Source organism: Moschus berezovskii, chromosome 12 (genome assembly GCF_049115385.1).
Source record: "Moschus berezovskii isolate FMDL1 chromosome 12, NW_MosBer_1.0, whole genome shotgun sequence".
NCBI lineage: Eukaryota > Metazoa > Chordata > Mammalia > Artiodactyla > Moschidae > Moschus > Moschus berezovskii.
In genome coordinates, this window is record NC_142471.1 from 62,666,558 (window position 1) to 62,687,937 (window position 21,380).

The 21,380-nt window shown below is 43.5% G+C and overlaps 1 protein-coding gene across 47 annotated transcripts in view; it reads right to left on the reverse strand.

Moving 5' to 3' along the window:
* Positions 1–21,380, reverse strand: part of SORBS1 (sorbin and SH3 domain containing 1) — a 231,392-nt gene that overhangs the window by 43,606 nt on the left and 166,406 nt on the right. For 28 of the 47 annotated variants that reach the window (XM_088842154.1, XM_055425031.2, XM_088842160.1 and 25 more), the window contains 6 exons: positions 15,342–15,389; positions 15,096–15,225; positions 12,872–12,986; positions 7,180–7,263; positions 2,273–2,338; positions 1,597–1,698 (listed from right to left, as the gene is read on the reverse strand). In XM_088842154.1, the coding sequence (XP_088698280.1) occupies positions 1,597–1,698; positions 2,273–2,338; positions 7,180–7,263; positions 12,872–12,986; positions 15,096–15,225; positions 15,342–15,389 (545 nt within the window). The remainder of the gene's footprint in view (positions 1–1,596; positions 1,699–2,272; positions 2,339–7,179; positions 7,264–12,871; positions 12,987–15,095; positions 15,226–15,341; positions 15,390–21,380) is intronic. The other 19 variants (XM_088842193.1, XM_088842184.1, XM_088842182.1 and 16 more) reach the window with 2 other exon arrangements.

The window sequence follows — 21,380 nt, forward strand, 5'->3', positions numbered from 1 at the left end:
GGCGCTCTTTTATTTACGAGTGTGACTAGCTGCCATGTTCTTGAAGGCAATGCATCCACTCTTGTGCTGACTTAGAACCTCTCTCAGCATATCTCGCATGCCTTAGCTAAGGGCCACACATAACTGAATCAGTGTCAAGATGACCCATCCATGCAACCTCTTCAGGCCCACCTAGCCACAGGCAGGGCTGCGGGTACCAGACACCATCTCTGCCCAAGGGAGGCTGCCATGAGCTCAGTAACCTCTGGCTGCTGTCCATCCCGGCACCTGTTGCAGAACCACTCTCCCTAGGCTACGTTGAAAAGAGTACCTGCTGACTGGCCGGGGCTCCCGTCCTGCCTCTTGGCTCACTTCAAGACTTACCTACAGCCACAATTCTCCTTCAGAACCAGCTCAGACCTCCATTCCCACAAGAGCGGCAGCTGCTGCCAGTCTTTGCCCTGGGTGGAGACTCAGCCCCCTACCGCGCCCACCCCGTCACCTACCCGCCTGGTTGCAAGCACTGTTGCTCATCTTCTGCACTCCCCTGGGCCTAACCCCTGGTGCCTGCAGGCAACTCTTCCTTTGGGGACTCTGGACTCCCAAACCCTAACTCCTCTGCATCTGCTTACAGTTCCCTCCCCTCTCTTATCCTGGCCCCCTTGGCTGTAGACATAATCACCTGGTTTGAGTCTCTGGCTCTACCTGACTTCACACCCAAGTAACCTATGCTGGTGGCCTGATCCTCTGTCTCAGTTCTGTTTAAGAATAACGTGATCCGCAAGCATTTTCCATGTCTCCCGCCATAGCCTGTGGATGTCCTAGCCTCTTCAGCAGTGTCCGCATTCCTTTTTTATTTTCTGTAAAGATACCCTTTCCTGGTAAGAGTCTCCTTTGTTTTGTCAGGCAGCCACGGGGAGCCGTTCTCCAAACATTTGGTATTTTTCTTTCCCTTGGGAGCCCATTTATCTTGGACTCTCTTTTCTCTCTGACACATCCTTTAATAAACCACACTGAGACATAGCTCCCTGTAAAAATATCAATGCAGGCTGAGTTTCAAATGCATGTGGCCAGGCTGTCTGGCCTCTGGAATACATTTTTTTCATTAAGAACTCTCTGACCTTGCAAATTACAAATACTACTACTCTGACAGTGCCATCCACATAAAAGGCACTTGATTCACAGTGGCTATGTTTTTGAAAATGATCTCTGAGGTTTGTACCTCCCAGGGCTGCAAAAAATATACGGAAGTTGCCCACAAAAGGCTCCCTGAAAATTCAGAGAAGGTATACACCCAAGGAGGCAGAGGGGAGCTGTAAGGGTGACCCCTTGAAAGCAGAGAAAGAGGATGGTAAGGGCAGGGGAGCAGTTAAATCACCAGCCAGCCTGCATATATATATATATCTGAAAAATCCCCTGTAAGGAAAATGCCAAGCTCAAAAAAATAAATCCAAGCAAAAATTAAGTTGGGGGTAAGAGGGATCTAAACCAGGAGTCAGAAAGCCATGCAGTTTAAAAATAACCAGCATAATCATTCATCACCCCCACTACATCAAAAACCACAGAACAAAGAAGAGAGCAAAGGGAACCGAGGGCATGAGAAAAGCTCAGAAATACCTGTGACAGGTTTGTACTGGGTGCTTTATTAAGCGTCTCCGTTTTTTCTAAATCTGCCTCTAACTCTGTTTGGCAGAGGTTGAGATCAGTTTCTAGATTAGTCTGGTTCAAGAAAGAAAAGATGGGAAAGAGTGTTTTAGTTAGGAGGAAAGGCAGGCGGCACGGAAGGTTACATTAGAAAAATGAGTTTGTTTAGTGTCATACATCAATAAGGCAAAGATGGGCATGCCTAAGATACAAGAGCTTACGAGAAATGAGTTAAAGGCAGGAAAACCGAGAATGCAGCATTAGGCAGAGAGAATATAAATCCTGTGGCAATCAGAGCTCCAAAAACGCTACTCTACTTGCTAAAGAGAGGAACTACACATACCACAAAAACCTACCTTTGAGGAAATACCTATTTTTCTCTCTTTTCAGAGTATGGTGACTCTGACACATACTATATGTCAGTAGAATAAGCAATTGCTTTTAAAACCTCTATGTGTTAGTATAAGTCTTAGAGACTTTATTAAACTGTTTTATCACCAAGCCAAAAACAAAAAGTTATAATCAAGTTTTTACCAAAAAAACGGGAGGGGGGGAGGGGATTTATTAAAAGAAAAACACCCCACAACACACTCACACTAGTCAGGCCAGAGCATACACACAGCCCGCAGGAGGAGCACAGCGGAATTACCTTTCTATCCTCTCTAGGAAGGATAGAGCAGTCTCCAGGAGTATAATCCCATATCTTTTTGGGAGGCTGACGGGAAGCAGAGGAGGAAATGAAGAAATGAGCATAAAGACATAAAGACAAACATGGAGACTGGCTCAAACAAAGAGGGGCAACATTAGGAGAACTGTCTCAACACAGAAAAGTGAACTAAAAACAGAAGGAGCAGGCACTCAGCCTCCTGAGGCTGCCTGGGGGCCCCACGGAACTCTTGGGAGCTGGAAACATGAAGTGGGAGGTTTGTTTCTACATCTAGGCCTCGGGGAAACCACTGTTGGATATGAAATAATCAAAACTTTAAAAAGAACAAAGAAAAAGCATTAACACCAATTTGAATGAAAACAGAAACATTTCAATTCCACATTGTTCTTTTCCAACTAAGACTGACACTGTGAGCCTACATTTTGGAGGTAGTCTTTCCCACTGTAAACTTTATCATGTCTTCACAAATGTGTGAATCTGGAGATCTGACCAAGGGTCGGTAAATGGTGCTAAATGTGCTTTCTGTGATTTGTGGCAAGGAAATCCATGTATAAAACGGGTGTTAAATGTTGTGCTGTATAACAAGACAATTTCATTAGATAATATTTTTTAATCTTTTACAGTTTAACAAGACTTGATAAAATTGCTGATGGTAGAGTCAGACCTTCCATCTCGCTTAGAAGAAAGAGTTTATACTTTGAATTTAAACAGTGAACTGTAAGGTTATTTTCGTTTTCTCCTTTCCCTCTTCTAGAATGAGCCGCATTCCCAAAGGAGCAATCTGCCAGGAGAATTGTTTTAAGGGGGATCCAGTGTGTGCACTTAGTTGCTCAGTTGTGTTCGACTCTGCAACTCCATGGACTGTAGCCCACCAGGCTCCTCTGTCCAGGAGAATTCTCCAGGCAAGAATACTGGAGTGGGCAGCCAAGCACTCCTTCAGGAGATCTTCCCAACCCAGGGATTGAACCCAGGTCTCCCGCATTGCAGGTGGATTCTTTACCATCTGAGCCACCAGGGAAACCCAAGAATATTGGAGTCGACAGCCTATGCCTTCTCCAGGGGATCTTCCTGACCCAGGAATCGAACCAGGGTCTCCTGCATTGCAGGTGGATTCTTTACCAGCTGAGCTACCAGAGAAGCCCCAAAAGGGACCCAGAAGAGAGGACATCTGGAAGTTACAAGGTACTTCTAAACCTGAAATCTCTTTCCCACTCTGTACACCTTTTTGTTCTGCCTGCTTAGACTTGAAATTTTTTACACAATGACCTCTGAGGACACAAGTTCATTAGTAACTCCTATCATTCTGCACAAATTTCATCATAACTCTATGGTAGCATTCAAATTAGTTTTACATTTCACCTTGAGCTTACTTATAGAAATCACATCAATTTTGTTGAAATTTTAGGGGGGAGAAAGGAAGAAGAAAAGGCTGACACCCAAGCCCTTTGTAATGAATTTATAGATGAAAAGTAACCTGATTCCCAGAGAAGGCAATGTCAAGCCACTCCAGTACTCTTGCCTAGAAAATCCCATGGACGGAGGAGCCTGGTAGGCTGCAGTCCATGGGGTCGCTAAGGGTCGGACACGACTGAGCGACTTCACTTTCACACATTGGAGAAGGAAATGGCAACCCACTCCAGTGTTCTTGCCTGGAGAATCCCAGGGACGGGGGAGCCTGGTGGGCTGCCGTCTATGGGGTCACACAGAGTCGGACACGACTGAAGTGACTTAGCAGCAGCAGCAGCAGCAACCTGATTCCAAGGCGCCTTCACCACTAACATCAGCAGGTCAGTAACGTGATCTCTGTATGCATATATTCTGCAATTTGTAGAGTAAGTGCCACTGACAATTATCACTCGTCTTTAAGCACTTAATACACTTGAATCTTATTGGGGATGGAGACTTTTTCAAGTCACTGATGGTAGCCCTACTCATTTACTTCCTGCAAAATATTAGTGCTTACAAATAAAATTGGTTTTAAATCATCTTCCCCGAATGGTCCCTGAAGTCTTAAATCAGCTGATACTCTACAACTCGTTAGACCTAAAAGGTATTATAGTCAGGGTTTACTGAAGCTTCAGCTCACTAAATCGGGTGGCTTTAAGTGAAGGGGCTGAGGAAAAAGGGCGTGCAGTGTAAACATCTACACTTCTCGATGGCTTTACTGCTGGGAAGTGGGTCCTAGGTTTACACGGAATAAAAAGGAGAAACGATGATCCACGTGCTTTGATTGGAGTTTTAACTTCATTCTGCTCCCAAATAACTGAAAAACCCTCCAAAACAACTTCCATGGTTTATATCCCTTTTATTTCTATCTCTTACTCTTTAATGGCACAGAGTTGATTGGGGTAGGAGAAGTGAAGAAAACAATTTATCCCCATCACACCTTCCTCCCAAGCCCTGGGAGTACTATCCAGTCATCAATCTGGTTCAACCAGGTAACAAGCTCACGCTTATGCCTCCCACCATAAGGACCTGTTCATCTCAGTGCTGTTCCTCAGGATATGGACATTGATTAAGCTATTTTGGCAAGTCTTCAAAAGTATCATCTTTTATGATGATACTACACCTATACAAGAAAAGTATTAGTCCCATTTAAGAGATCTAAGGTCTATGTAAGGAACACTCTGGCTTCAGAGAAAATGGCATTTTGGAAAAGCATCTCTAAGTCTTTAACTAATTAAAAGTCAGTTGGGACAATAGGGTAGGAACACAAATTACAGGAAGGTCCCAGTACACAGATGGACTGTTTTCTCAACATTTGTCTGGATTGGCTGTGTGGTGTTCAGACTACCATTTTCCATAGGAACAATTAATTCACTGAGCTATTCACAGAGCCTATCTAGGCACACTGTGACTGAAATGCTGTCAATTGCTAATAGAAAGAGTATTAATTACAATGACAGATTTAGGAAACAATAAACCAGTCACAATTAATTAGAAAAAAATGGCTTCATAACATTCCCTAGAAGTTAGTATTTCAGTAAAACTAGTTATTTGGCAAATGAGGAGATGGCTAGAAATGACAGATTCTCAACAGGGTTTAAGAAATCAATGGCATAGGCTCCTTCTTATCAACACTTTAATGCAACGACTTTCTCTTGATATTTGGCATTTTTTACTTTGTAATATAAATTAGTCTTGGTTTCCATTGCTACTAGGTGTTGTACATACGTGAGATTCCTCTTCTTTGACTTAAAATATAATGTTTAATTATAGCCTCACCAAAGACTTAAAATTCTGGTTTCCCTCAGGGAAAAAATACCTATAACTGGAGTGTATGAAAAATTGTTAGCTGTAGCTAATTCTGGATAATAAATTGGATATTTGGAAAAAAAAAAAAAGCTAATATCACTTTCTTTCTCTGATGAAAGTATGGCATTATTATTGCACGTACTAATCATCATCTCTTTTTTGGGGGGTGGGGGGAACACATTTCCAAACGTTTTTTCTATTGTGAGACAACTGAGCAGGTTTTAAGAAAAAGAAAAAGGTTAGGATATTGCTAAAGTTCTGCACGTGGAAAAGACTGTGGGAGGTCGACTTCACTGATGTGTGAATGGTGGACAGCAGAGAAAAAAGGGAGAGGAGAAGTGAGGCGTCCACCAAAGCTCTGGGGAGGGGAGGAGGCTGTGCACACTTTGGGTTGGATGTGGCCCTCGCTTCTGACCACTAGGTGGCACTGCTCATCCAAGGCTGCTTGGCTGATAGTAGGTGACTGAGAGAAGACAAAGTAGGACTGCCTGTTCCTATAAATGGAGTGTTTACAAGTCAGGTGCTCCTAACTCTGAAAATGCCTGAACATTCCAACAAAGCTCATCATGGCTAAATCAAATGAGCAATTTCAGAGCACCAGCTACATTTCTCTGTCTTCATCTTCATGAAAAGTATACTATGAAATTTAACATTTTCCTGAACTATAAAGTTATTGCTATCTACTAAACAAAAAACAAAAGCATAACTATTATTCTGAATCATGTGATTCAAATGCCAGATTCAATGCTTTAAGTCTCATACAAACATCTAATAAAATATTTTTTTGTATACTTAATCCCTCTACCTGTAAATTCTTTTCGCAGCTGTCATAATTGAGACTTTAAAGTAACTGAAGTTTTAAAGTCAGTTTCCAGTCATGTCCAGTGGAAAAATGAGCTCAGGTCTCCCTTCTGTTTGATACTCCTTTGGGTGCAAGGCCAAGAAAATCCTCCTTGAAGTGCCCAAAATCAATTTGTACCAAAGCCAACTCAGATACATCACAGGGAATTTGCAGGCTATTGGGCTGAATACTAAGTTTGCTAGAATTCCTAACTCTCATCTGTAATTTTGGGAAATGGTATCCCTACCTCACAGAGATTATTCCCTAAAAGTTGCCCGTAACAGGGTGACGTTCTCAGAGCATCTGTGCATGGAAAGGCCCTTTTCCTTTTGCTTTGTCACTTCTCTTACATGTGTGTTTCTAAAGTTTCTATTTAAAACAGGGACAATGCTGGCCTTTCTCAATGTCTATGCTTCTTCCTGCTTGTCTTCAGCACACTGTGAAGCCCTTCTTCAAGGGACTGAACCGAAGCCTGAAATAATGCAGTCTACAAGCTGTATGATATTTGTTGCTTGTGGTGACAGGTCCTAAGACAAGCAATGATTTAGCCGTGTCTCCCTGAAATCTTCCAGCAAGAAACACTTCCCAGAGCTCACTGTCCCTTCTTGGTGAGGTAAAGCAGTGGAAAGCTCACAGGCTGTAGTGAGAACAGACAATCCCACCACTGACAGCCAACGAAGTTGTTCCCCACTTCCTGAACTCTTTACAAACAGATCTGATCCTTTGGCAGCAACAATGCATCAACAGCATTATTTAAAAAGGTGTCTATAACCACTGAAGCTATTAAACTTACCGGTTTCCCAAACTCCAATTCCGAAAAGAATTTATACCAAGGTTCATTCTTTAAATCTATCTCTTCTGGGCTTATATCCCGACTCTATAGGGGTTGGTGACAGGGAAATGGAAGAAAGAGAAGGATAACATTATGCAGAGATTACATAGGAACCGGCCAGTAGAGATGCAGTGGTTTCCAGAAATATATAGCACCTGCATTCAACAGCAGCAATCATCTTTTTTTTTTTTTTTTTTTACAGACATGTCATGAGCAAAATCAGGAGCTGAAACAGGCAGGAAAGGATGTGTTTATGATAACAGGCACACTGAGGTAGGCAGCAGTGAGGGAATTGTTCATTGGTCCCCAGGCAGAGGGACGCAAATGGAGAGCACTGTACCCCCACGGCTGCCTTCTCAACACATCTGAACATGAGAATGACAAGTTTTCCTTGGTAATTGTCAGAGTGGTGGGAGAAAAGAGAGCCGCTCTTTCCTCTTTCCAAAGAGCTAAGAATTACAAGCAAATAACCCGGTGAACACACCAAACATTTAGCCATCTACGCCAGATAAGTAGAGCAAACACTTTTTATGGGCTAGTACGGTTTTAGTGCTTATTTGCAAGGCTGTCTTCAGGTTTTCAAAATCAGCAGCAAATACTGACACTTTTATAAAAGCCAATTTGTTAATACTGCATCTTTAATGGCACATGAGTAGGTGAGAAACCAAGTCCCACACAGAGTAAAGTGAAAGATGATGTAAGTAAAAACAGAAGACACAAGTGAAAAAACATTTTAAACAAGCATCCATGGGGGATGAATACAGACAGATATACCTTGGGCTTTAAGAGATAAATGTTAAAGAACTGGGGAAAAAAATAAAGGAAAAAGCTGAACAAGACAGATAACAGTACAACACGGGGGAGAAACTTCTGGGTTATGTTACAAAAATAAGTTAGCTTTCTCATTTTATACAGCTCTAAGAGGTAATTCACAGACTGATAATTTGATTTCTTGGGATTTCATGTTTTGTCAAATATTTATAAAGTTCTGGTACCTTGCTCTGTGGAAGAGCATATGTTTCTGGAAATAATTAGTTGGAAAATGAGTGCCTGGAAAGCAAATCAGTTTCCCCTTAATAAACTGGAGATATGATCACATCAGATGAAAGTGTTAGAGGCTTATGGCTTAATTCTTATGTGTATATGTTTCAAAAAATCTTAATAGTCACAAAAGAGAGAAATGGTGATATCCTGACAATATGAAATAGAAAATATACATTTTCCATTAAGATTGAAAACATCATAAGAAACATCATGCCCTCGGGGCCACAACACATAGAAAGGAAATCGCACATCCTGCGGACACATCTCCAAGTGACTCCTTCACAAAGCAGTTCCTCTGGACACATTTTTCTTAACATTCAGGTAACGGGTCTTTTGCAGCTTGTTGAAATGGCTGTAAACTTTCTTAGCGACACTCACCAGTCTTTAAGATCCCTATAAGAATCTTTAATATTATTTCTACTTTTGCTTTAAACCGAGGAAGATCTGATAGATAACTTTTCTTTAACTGAAATTAACTGAATAGAAGTTAGTTGAAATCAAAGGAAAATATGTATTGAAACAGTCTGTCCTCTTGCATCCAGGCTAAACCTTCTTCCAACTGTCGTTAGGTGCAGAGGAGCTTAAAATCTGGAGAATGTGTGTTCCACCTCAGTGGATTCTGTAATTCTGTAAAATACGGGAATCTATATTTATTCAGCGAAATGAGGTGCAATACCTACAAGGACACCACCACTCAGGAGGGATGGATGAGACACGGGGACACCCTAGGTCCTCGTGTGATAGGCCTTCATGAAACCTATTTCATGTTCATTACTTTAAAAGACTATTTATAAATGGCTCTCTGAGAATAATTTGGGGTTTTTTTTCTATTTTTTAAAAATAAAATGTACCAACTTTTTCAGAAAACTGCCTGAATGTCCTAGTACTCAGTTCTGAAAAAGTCAACCCATTTTATTGTCAAAGGTTGTTCACAGATTGTTTTATTACCAAGATTAATGCTGGGTTGAGAACTGAATCAGGAGGCATGTCAACCAGCTTGCACCCAGAGCAGCCAACCTTAGCCCTTGGAGCTGCCCACCGAGAAAGCTAAAGAGGTAATAAATACCACGCAGCACTTGCTTCTGCGCTGATAACTCCTTTCTAGGTCCAAGCACAGAATGGACAAATAGGGGACTGTCCTTCTGGATGGAGAGCAGGCTCTCTGTTCTGGCAGGCAGAGCAGATTCCACAAAGCCAGGCTGAGGTCTCTGTGACAGGGAGCTATCTTTTCCCAGCTTGGCAAAATCCTCAGAAAAGGCAGGGGACTCATGAGGAAAATGCCTGATGGCTCAGAAGAATAGTTCTGCAGCTTGGACGGGAGCCGGAGACTAGCTTCAGACTGTAATTAAAGAATCTGAATGTGGCGTGTTCAATTACATGGCACTTTGTTATATTCACAGATCTTTTTTAACCACATTATCATATGTGACTCTCTCACTCAATGCTCCGGTGAGGTTGGCAGGCCAGATAATAATTCCATTTACAGGAGAAAACACTGTGGTTGTTCAGAAAAGTTAAGTGATGCCCCCAGACATAAGGCAGTGTCCGAACTTGAACTTGGAACTCAGAAACGTTCCAATTCCTAGTCCAGTGCTGCTTACATTTCTCATACTCCCCAGGAGAAGGGGGTAGGGCTGCTGAGTCTGTGGATGATACCAAGCTAACATAGGGGCAAGTGACAGACTTGAAAAGTCAGGAAGGAGCTCAAGGTGACTCTGAACTGGGAAGAAACTAAGTTGGGTAAATCCCCATGTTTTACACTTCCAAATAAATATTGTGTTTGTAATAATGATTTTTACATTTCTCCTTCTCACATTACCCTATGGGAGCAGGAATGCCAACATCTAACCCAGGGCTTGGCACATTAATGTTATTCTAGAAGCAGACCCTTGAACAACCTGGGCCTCAGGGATGCATGCAGTTGAAAATCCGAGTATAATTAACAGCTGGCCCTTAGTATCCAGGGTTCCTCCACATCCACAAACTCAACCAACTGCAGTCGTGCAGGGCTATAACATTTACTATTGAAAAGAATCCACAATTAGGTTGACTGTGCAGTTCAAACCTGTGTTGTTCAAGGGTCAAATGTACATATTTATTGAATTGAGTTGAGATTCAGTTCTGTAAGGGACTTGGGAGGGAAGTATGTAAAAGGACCACAGCCTGAAAAAAACCTATTTCTGACAAAGCAGGGACCAACCAGTAGCTCTCCAACTTCAAGACCAGAAGAGAAGAAAATGGGTTCATACTACAATAAGAGGGAGGCCAAAGAGTAATAAAGAATTTCATATGAGTTTGTCAAATAGCTGAACAGGTTCACCACGGCTGCAGATCTCCTGCGAATCTTCTGAAGGTAGCACAGTGTTTGTCTGGGATGCTGTGGGTTTGCTGCAGGGACAAGATGAATGCTAAGGCAATCTTCACAGTCTACCCGTCAGCCCTCTGTGCAAACAGGGCAGATGTGCCTGTGAGGACCCAGTTCAAATTGCCAGGCTTAAGCAGACACAAGCACCTCCAGCTGGAAAAACACTGGGGGGAAATAGGGATTCTCCCCCATAAAAAAAGATGTGCCTTTCTGGGAGAACATTTAGATTCTCTGTCTGTCTCTAGTTAGCACACTTATTCACAGCTAAACACCACAAGAACGTGTGCGTGTGCGTGTGAATGTGGTGGCGGTGGTCGGGGAAGAAGGGGCCCCTCAAATTCCGGCAAACCAAACACTGAAACCAAAAGGCAGGACTCACACTGAAACTCCCGTTTCAATTCTGTTCATGTGGCAAAAAGAGCAGGAAGAAAAATTCAAAAATAAAGGACTGATTCCACCTCTGTGAAGAGCAGACTAGGAAAAGATGAAGACTCTCTCTAAAATGAAAAACTAACCTTTGGGAAGAAACAGCTGGACAGCAATGTTCCTCTCTGGCCAGCCTTGGGTGTTATGTCCTAACTGGTTGGCCCAAGCCCTGAGGGGGCTTCCTGTGTGGGAACAGCCAGATGGTGTTTGACCGTCCACGCATATGGTCACCACAACTCTTCAAAGTGGGGCCGTGGGCAGAGGGAGCTACTTCTCAGGGTTTGTGAAAACAATATAAATGCTCCCAAGGACTATGATATGGAGGATACTGTGACCATTGTGGTATCAATGAACACAAAATTATGGCTTTTGGGGTTTTTTCCCACCCCTAGAGTTTTGAGTAGTGGTCAAATTACTAGGAACCAAGGAAAGGAAGAGGAAACAAAGCAGAAATTAAGAGGAAAGCTATCAGTAACAGCAATCAACATCTATGAATAATAATATCGCCAAAACAAAAGCACCCAGGGGCCTACAGAGTCTGAAAGCACGGAAGTGTACGGATACATGAGGGATGTCCCTTGCGTGTTATTCAAGAGTCAGGAACATACTCAAAGGACATAACTTTCTTTCTAGGAAGACCTGTGTGAAAGGTTACCTTCTGTGTTTATTACCTTCTCACAGAGAGAGAACCTGCAGTGAAGGGAGGAGACAGAGGCAAAATTTTCTACTCCTCTCAGAACTTTTTGCTTAAAATAGCTTTGGGGCACAATAAATGCTGGAGAATGACAACTTTGAAGCCTTCTGTGAACTGCTGAACCTTTCTTCCTAACTAAAATTACTTACCCCTTGTGCTTTTAAAGATGTCACCTTTGTATTTTAGTAAAAGTCAAATCAATTATTCCTTAAAACCATGTAGAGCAAAAAAGGCGGAGGGAGAAGAATTTGAACCCACATTTCAGGGGCCTTCTTATTCTGGACTCAGTGCGGTAACCGCATTTTAATGAGAATCAATCCCCAGCATGACAATTCCTTCCTGCTAGAAAGGCTGGCGGGCTGCAGGGTTTATAGAGCCTTGGAGATCCCTTCAACCATGATCAGAATTCTGAAACCAGCTTGTTCTAATGAAGGGTGAATAAAAGGAAGTGTGACAGGCAGATATGAAACTAATCAGTTTGTAAAAACTCTCCCTTGCCTTTACAGGGTGGTCTCCTATGCCCATACGGGCCATTCCCCCCACTGATAACTGCTTGGAGACGTGAACTTGTGTAGGGAACCACAAATCAGATGGAACATTCAATGTGTCCTCTCTATTGAACTTGTCAGAAAAGGAAGATCTAAAAGCCACAGTCTAACAGCCTGGGGCTTTTCCCCCCGCCAAGTAACATCATCATATTAATTATCTGGTTTTTAATGATGTACTTGTAACTTCTACAAAATGTATGCATGTTCAAATAAGAGTCACCTCTAAAATTACAATTTCAGTCCAGTTAGTAATAAGCCTGATAAACAAATGGTTAGAGGTTTTAAAAAAAGACAGCAGCAAAATCAACCTTTACACTAGCAGATTTAAAATTAGTGAAAACCATGCACAAAGAGATTAACAAAGCCACAATGAGAGGATTCTTTCAATGCAGACTCTCAGCACTTATTCTGCGAACACCTGCCTAATGAAAAGGGTAGAAATACTTCCTATTGTCACTGTCTTCTAAACAAAGCAAGTCTATCTCAAGGGAGAAAGAATGCAATCCAAGTGCACAATGCATCTGGATTAAAGAACTCGGGCAGGGTGAGACAAAAGCACTTTAATATGCACATTACCATCTTCTCGTTGGTCAGAACAGAGGACTTGCCCGGCTGATACTCGTAAATGCTTCTGGGCTCTGCGCGGTATTTTCTTGTATCCACTTTCTTATCTGGGGGCTCCCAGTCAGTCCTGTAGAAAGAAAATCCTATTAGGGCTATTCTCATGAAAATTGGCATCCGACAGGTCTGATGACTCTGGCCAACTGTAGTTTAATCAAGGAATTTTTATATCCGAGGCACAAAATGGGACTCTGTGCAAAGCGTTCAGTTGTGCTGGTTTCCTTCTTCAAACAACCAGTTAGATCCCTGTGTTCACTTCACAAAAGGCTTGAGGTGTCCCGAACTCACAACCAGGCACCGGGAAGCAGGGGGACAAGAAAGGGAAGAAAAGCAGCTGCTGCAGCTGCAAAGTGTGCTCTGGAAAAAATCCTTCACTTTGCTCTGCTCTCAGGGGCTTATCATCTCCCAGACATGCCTGTACTTCCCACTCAGGCTAGTGCAGTGAGAGAGAATGCAGGACGCAGAGCCAGGCAACTGTAGTTCCAACCCTACTACAGCGCTTGCTAGCTGGCTCCTCTGGGCCAAGCACTTAGCCTCTAATGAACTCAGTTTACTCTTCTGGTAAGTGTGCTTGTTGTAAGGATTAATGAGACAGTATGTCTCAGCATGTAAATCACTTTGCAAAACACCAGGCCCACAGTAACCACTCTATAAACACTTTTGTTTTGTTTATTTGTTTTTGGCCGCAGCATGTGGCATGTGGGATCTTAGTTCTCCGATCTGGGATTGAACATGCAACCTCTGCACGGGAAGCATGGAGTCTTCACCGCTGAACTGCCAAGGAAGTTCGAAACATTACTTGTTTTTATAACCATGTTCTTCTTCCCTATTCCACACCCTACCCTGGTAATCACCCAAAATGCAGCCTTTGGCACAGCTACTTAACCTGATCCAGTGGGGGATTTCAGAGGATACATGAAGCCTTGGAAATTATTTGCAAAATTTTCACATAAGCACATAATTGCATTTTGCATTGTGATTATAATCAGTTTTTCCTGCAAGACTATAAACTTCTTGAAGGCAGGGACAATGATTTATGTGTGCAATGTGCCTCCATGGCATCTTGTTCAATCGCACACAGAATGTACCCAGTAGGTGCTTAATCACTTGAAAGGATTTGCAGGTACACCCACCCTTCCTTTCAAATTAATTATCAAACTCTGAGGCAGATGTCACGTACATATATGTGGGATTTCAAAAATAGCCATTCATTTGTCATGAAGATGGAAAAAGTTTGGAGGTATGAAATAATGTGTATAATTTTGTTTAGCTAGAACCTATTTTGGGTTGAGAAGTGTTAGAAGATGGAGCTGGGAGATGCCTGGGACACTGGTCCAGATGCCCTGGAGGCTGCTCCCAAGGGCAAAAGACTCAGTAAAAGACAACTGGGTCATTTAGTGTGGGCATTAAGAGATGACAAATATCATTTCAACCGTCAAGCCTTATGTTTTGATAATGTGTTGAATAAATAAAGAGATACTAAAAAGTGTAGCTTCATTTTAAAATTATATTCTCTGCTATGGGCCCCATCAGTATGCACAGAGTATTAAAGCACATGACAAATCTTATAGTTCAAGATTCCTGTTGTGAAGAGGGAAAGAGTGATGATAATTATTGTCATTATTTAAGCCCATTTGACGGAGAAGGCAATGGCAAGCCACTCCAGTACTCTTGCCTAGAAAATCCCATGGATGGAGGAGCCTGGTAGGCTGCAGTCCATGGGGTCGCTAAGGGTCAGACACGACTGAGCGACTTCACTTTCACTTTTCACTTTCACACACTGGAGAAGGAAATGGCAACCCACTCCAGTGTTCTTGCCTGGAGAATCCCAGGGACAGGGGAGTCTGGTGGGCTTCCGTCTATGGGGTCACACAGGGTTGGACACGACTGAAGTGACTTAGCAGCAGCAGCAGCAGCAAGCCCATCTGATGAGCCAGGACTACAGCATATGTTACATGCATTATCTTGTTTTATCCTTGCAGTATCCCGAGGAATGTAAAACGTTTCCCCATTTTACAGATGAGAACATAGAGAGTCAAAAACATAAATCACTGCTAATAAGTGATAGAGCAGGGATTCAAACTCAGGTCGGCTTGACGCCTGGCTCCAACGCTGCCCGACTCAGAGAAAGAGATTGTGTATTAGAGCCTAAAATCATGGAGCTGATGAGAACACTTACCTCTCTGGGCTTGATTTTAGCGAGGAAGAGCGGGTTGGGAGGGGAAGTGTGGCCGACCTCTTAACTACCTTCTCACCATCAATGCAGCTCATCTCACTTTTTGAGCGAGGCACAGAAAGGGGAGATTTTGCTGGAGAAGGAAAAAGTGGGTGCAAAAGCCTTAAAATGGATGAAAACAGGAAGATCCTTGCCTCGTCCACCACCCTCCCTTCCACCCCCACAACCAAGAAATTCTAAGCCACTTACTGTCTTCAGAAAAGGAATATCGAGGAGAGTACAGATCTGAGTCATCATCTAGTGAACAAAACAAAACGTAATCAGGAGACATCCGGCTCAGGTAAGCGAACTGAGTGACAAGTCCCCCACTGCCACCATCCTGCACCGACCGTTGTCCAGCCACACCCGGGAGCCCAGAGGACAGAGAAGGAGCCAAGCACCAGAAGCTACACCATGGCAAACCACACAGTTCACAGATGGGTTTGGAGAACCCACCCAACCAAACAGACCTGTAGTCAGAAAGGAAAACTCACAAACCCTGGGGGAGGACTGCCCCTGACACCCAGAAACGCATGGGGACAAAGAGCCAAAGGTCCTATCGAGAGAATTTCCACAAGCAAAGCTGGTCCCCAGCCTGGCTGAGTGGGAAACAGGCTGAGATGGATGCCTGGGTGTTGGCGCTGTCTCTGGTCTATGCTGCTGAGTTTCAGAGTCCCCAGGCCTGCTGGGTGGGATGGGGAGGCCCCAGGTGTGGTTTCTAGCTGCCTGGTTCAGCTGTGACCCATTTCACACGCTAAGGTTCCATATATTGAGTTGACCCCAAAGTTCGTTCTGTTTCTTCCATAACAGCTTATGGGAAAACCTGAATGAACTCTGGGGCCAACTCAAAACAAAATCGTTCAGCAAAGTGGTAGTGCAGCTAAGAAAACAGTTTGAGAAACCCCTTGTCATCATTTTGTTTTGATTCCACTGTAAACGAGTCCCTCAAATAGCCTTCCTTCGTTGGAACCCCACACGCCCTCGGCAGATCCTCACATAACCTGCTCTGCAAAAATGCCACTCGGGGTCAGTGTCTAAATTGTGACTCTGGATCGAGTCAAACTCACGCGGGTTTCTGTGGTGGGAGATGGCTCTCCAAGGGTGGGGGTGGGGTGGGGGGTGTGTGTTTATCTGTTAAGTCACTTCGGCCATAAGCGATTATCTGCGACCCTATGGACTTCAGCCCACCAGGCTCCTGTGTCCGTGGAATTCTCCAGGTAAGAATAGTGGAGTGGGTTGCCATGCCCTCTTCCAGGGGATCTTTCTGACCCAGGGATTGAACCCATACCTCTTACGTCTCCTTCACTGGCAGGTGGGTTCTTTACCACTAGTGCCACCGTAACCATAGGTCTCTAAATAAGCTGAACACCGACCCGGGCACTAAGACTTGCAGAATCAAGACCTGAACCCTTCATGGACATGGCTGCGTGGAACTCTCACTGGAACAGGTTTCTCAGCTGGGACTGCCCTGGAAACCCAGGATATTTAGTCACTATATCCATGATGACCCCTCCAAAGCATTTCTCCAACAAGAGTTAGGCTGCAATAGCCTCTTGAATTTTCTAATAACTCACTAACCTGAATTCAGAATTCATGAATGTGGAATAAAGACCCAACTCCTCTTAAAATCGGTACGGCTTTAAATAACAAAGCACGCGAACTAGCTTGCAAAGACAAGTCAGAGAAGCCAATGTAACATGTTGATGGCAGTCCTTGTCTCCACGTGGTTTTAAGCTTCAGAGCAGAAAAGGCCAGAATATTTTACAAAATGTACATAAAGCTAACACTGCTATTCTTTCCAGCATTATTCAAAAACAGGATCTCTATCTCCCTTCCTACCTCCCCTCTCCTCTCCCTACTGTATCTGTCCCAGGTTTTCCAGCTCCAAAAATGGAAAGGTTTGGGGTACTGAGATATCTTTTCTCCTCCCTCCCTTCCTCCTTCTTTTTGCTTTGATATTGGCTAATTCTTATCCTTAAAGTTGAACAGAGTTTAAGGTTCTTCTACCAATATAGCTAAGCCTTCCCCTGCTATAAACTGAACACGAGAGCTTATTTGACTTTTGCAAATAGGGCAGAAGAGATAAAGTGGGATCCAGAAATAGATGTTTCAGAGTACTCTTCTGAAGACTTCTGTGTTGCCTGCTTTTGTTTGTTTTGCTGCTTTTGTTTTTCAATCGAGCTTCTGATTATTATACAGATAAGATACCACAGCATCAAAGAAAACTAAAAATTAGCTTTGATTGTAGTGATTTGATTGGAAAAACAGTGCCTGCCAAATGAGAAATTAGCTTAGTTAGGAACCAATGTAGGTATTGTTTAAAATCCAGCCTAACATTCTAGCTCAAAACCCTGTCTCTCTTTGAATCATGGAGAAGTTACCACCTAGTAGCAGATGGTAAGGTGAGGGTTAATTTATAACTATTATCTGGTTCTAAAGGTAAAAGAGTTTCATGGGGGAAAAACAGCACTTAAATATTCAAGGTTTTTTTTTTTCTTTTTTTTTAAAAAAATTCTCAGCTTTTCAAAGATTTTTGCTCCCTAGAGCTTTCTAATGTGGAATTCTAGAACAGTTGTTAAAAGAAAATGAGAAATAGTTCTGAGATGGAAAAAAAACAAAAACAAAAATAGCATGGCTGGGGGAGTTAATCTGTGTATTTTGAAAGTCTGAATACGGAGGCAGGGGATTTCCCTGGTGGTCCAGCAGTTAGGACTCAGTGTTCTGGTTGCCAAGGCCCTGGGTTCAATGCCTGGCCAGGTAACTAAAACCCCACAAGCCACACAGCAAGGCGGGAAAGAGAAGTAGGAAAGAAGAGGGGTGGAAGGGGGTGAAGACAGGAGAGAAGTTTGAATGCCTGAGCATTCTTAAAGCAATTTGTTTATCTGGTGTAAGTGGAAAAAGAAATCTCCTCCATCTCAAGCTAGCACAGGGCAGGGGCATCTCCATGAACAAGCTTTTCATTTTTCCCAGTGTCCATGGGATCTGACATGTGGATTTCAGTTCATTGACTTTCAGGTGGGCAAACGCAAGTTGCCCAGATTCATCTGAACATTAGTAATTTGGACTAGTACCAGGGGATGCATAATTTATTCCTTGAATTTTTGTTTGTCTTGCAAATCTAATGGAAGAATATTTTACATATGTTTACGAATAAAAATAATAGCTGCTCCCATTATTAAGTGCCTAATAGTAACTGGTCAGTTACTAATATTGCCTCACTCAATCCCTGGAAAAACTCCTGGAGGTATGTAAGTATATAGCTCAGAGACAAGGAAATTAGGGTCCAGGGAGGTTATGAAAATTTGCCCCTAACACAGTGTGGAAGACAAAGCAAGAATGCATTCAGGTCTTTCCAACTCCACTTCCCTACCTCTGCCACTCCTCAACCCTGAGATGATGATCAGACTCTGTTGTAACCTTCAGCCCAGCTTCATCTGCCTGATTCCAGGGAGAACTGTAGCTATTCCACTGTAATAGAATAGACTCTTTATTGGGGAGGAGGCAGGGGAGGGTGTTGTGGAAGTCACACACTGCAGTGCTGGCCTGGATGACTTCTAGCCCTGGAGGCCTTTGCTCTTATATTTCCACATCTCCCCTTCCCTGGTGACACTTAAGCAAGTTTTTTGAGTTACCCCACCACCCGTCTAGCTTTCTTCCTGCTCTTCTCTAGGGAAATGGGTAAAACTGAGTCACTCTTGCTACATTTTCCACTTGCTGCTTCTTGTACCTTCTCCTGGCAGGCTACATCTATGCTGGGACAGATGGGGATGCAACTGGGTGTAAGGCTTACCTTCTGCATTTCTATACACCAGAGCCAGCCAAATGTGTGTGTGTTTAACCATAGTTAAAACACACTAAATGAAATAGCCAGCCAAATGTGCGTGTTTAACCATAGTTAAGACACTTTTAAACGAAATGTTTCTCCAGTTGTTTATGAACAGACATTGTCTATGCATGAAATCCTGCTTTCACTATTTCTCCAAGAGTCCTTTCAAAGAAAGTCCCAGTGGGCTCAGTGGAGCTGGATCTTGTGATTCCTGCTAGTGGTGGAGCCACACGCTGTGTCCCCTAGAGCCCCAAGCAGCAAACATCAAATCTTGGCAGGGACACCAGGACTTCCTGTGCCAGTGACCTGCAGAAAACTCTAACGCTAAGCAGTATTTACTGGGTGTGAACAACTCACCCCAGGGCCCTGAAGACCCTTGCTGGGCTAAGATGTTTACACACCAATGATTTCCCTCTGGGCTTTAGCAGTTATCCTTGGAGGCTCCATTTGGGGATAGCTACTCTCCTAAAACTGCCAGGAGGCAAATAACTGCCTTTTCAACCATAGTACTTTAAATAGACTAAAATAGATTTCCTCTGTTTATTTTTTTAAGAATTTATAATAATCTTAAAGACACTGGAGAAAATGCTGGTTGTTCTATTAAAAAAAAACGTATGTAATTGACCAAAATGAGATGATGGGCAAAAAGCACTATTTGCATAATCGCTGGCCTATATCAATTAAATTTCAATTTTATGCATTTGTTAGGCTTTAAACTTACAATTATTTTTCCAGTTATCAGTGGTTCATTTTTAACTCAATCTTTTCCCACAGCTCAAGTTAATTCTTTTTCCTGCTTTACCCCACTCACTTAAGAGGAAGGAGAAAGGGGTCAAGATAGATACAATGCACCCATCCAACAAACAAAAATGGTCAAAGAAAAGCATATACAGAGGCAGGTATACAGTCTGGGTGGGATTGGGGAGGAAGAATAAGAAAAAGGAGGAGTGGGGCAGGATGGTCAGGAAGAGTCCAGGGGGCTTGGGAAAGATCCCCAAAGCTGTGTATGCTCTGAGTGCATGTGAGCGTGCTAAGTGACTTCAGTTGTGTCTGACTCTGCGACCTTATGGACTGTAGCCCACCAGGCTCCATGAGGTTCTCCAGGTAAGAATACTGGAGTGGGCTGCCATGTCCTCCTCCAGAGAATCTTCCTGACCAGGAATCAAACCCACGTCTCTTACATCTCCTGCATCGGCAGGCAAGTTCTTTACCACTAGCATCACCTGGGAAGACCCAAGTTCCGGTCAGACACAATCAAATTCTAAATAATGAAACAAGTAAAAAAAAAAAAAAAAGATCAATATAGGATGTAGAGTAGCTACAGAAGACAAATTTAGAAGAAAAAAAAAATTGAATGCAAAGGAGTAAAGAGAATGAGGTGGAACAGGACAGGAGTGGACAGAGCAGGAGTCTGGGAGGGCCAGGAGGCTAGCCAACGACTCACCGGCCTCATCTCCTAAGGCGTTATTTCCTCCCTTGAAGATGGAAAGGGACTAACGGCTACCTCGCTCCACTATCCTGCAGGTCAGACTTCTGCACTTGCTCAGCGGACGCCTTCTGGGCAGCTCTAGTTAGGGGAGCAAAGGTGACCTCTGCGAGCACTCAGCCCCTCCTCTGGGCAGTACTCGCTGGAGCCTGGGCAGAGGATCCTGGCCAGCGAGCCTCACAACAGAACCATTTGCTTGAACTCAAGCAAAATAAGGCTATCCTAAGAAATCCTGAAAGGCCAGTGGAGGATAGATATGCCTAAGAAAATAAGCCTCCTAAACCCTTGCCCGAATGCATCCTCATCGAGGAACGGAGAAAAGGTCAGTGAGATGGACGACTATGACGTGACACATCCCAACAACCTGAAGATGCCCTGAGGTGGGGTCTAGAGTCACTTCACCAGGAGATGCAAGTGATCACCATCAGCGTGACAGCCTGAAGACACATCCACAAGCAAGGGGAAAATGTTGGTCTCTGGGACTTCACCCTTGGCTGGTATGACAGCCCTTACCCTGACATGGTCAGACGGGTTCTCACTGGCCATGGACCACATGGTAACACTCCAGTTACCTGGTTTTGCTGATCTGGAGGCATCATTCGAAATTGTCTCCCATCTTCTTGACATGAAGCATGTCAAGAAAGCCAACATCATCTGGCTATGCTCAGAGCAGACAGACTAGCTGTTTTCAATCTGTACTTCCCACTCTCATTCTGTACTCAAATCCCCCAAACTGCACTGGCGAGTATCTGCCTCCCTTTGTGGAAGATGGAAAAGGGGGAGGGGGTACTCCACTGCAGTGGTCCCCAGTCCTGACCACGTGCCAAATCACTCGGGGAGCTCTCCTAACCTCATATTCCCAGACACCACCCCTGGAGTTGCTGGCTCAGCCAAGTGGAGCATGACTGACTAAGCAGCAGGCCAGTTGGATGCCTGA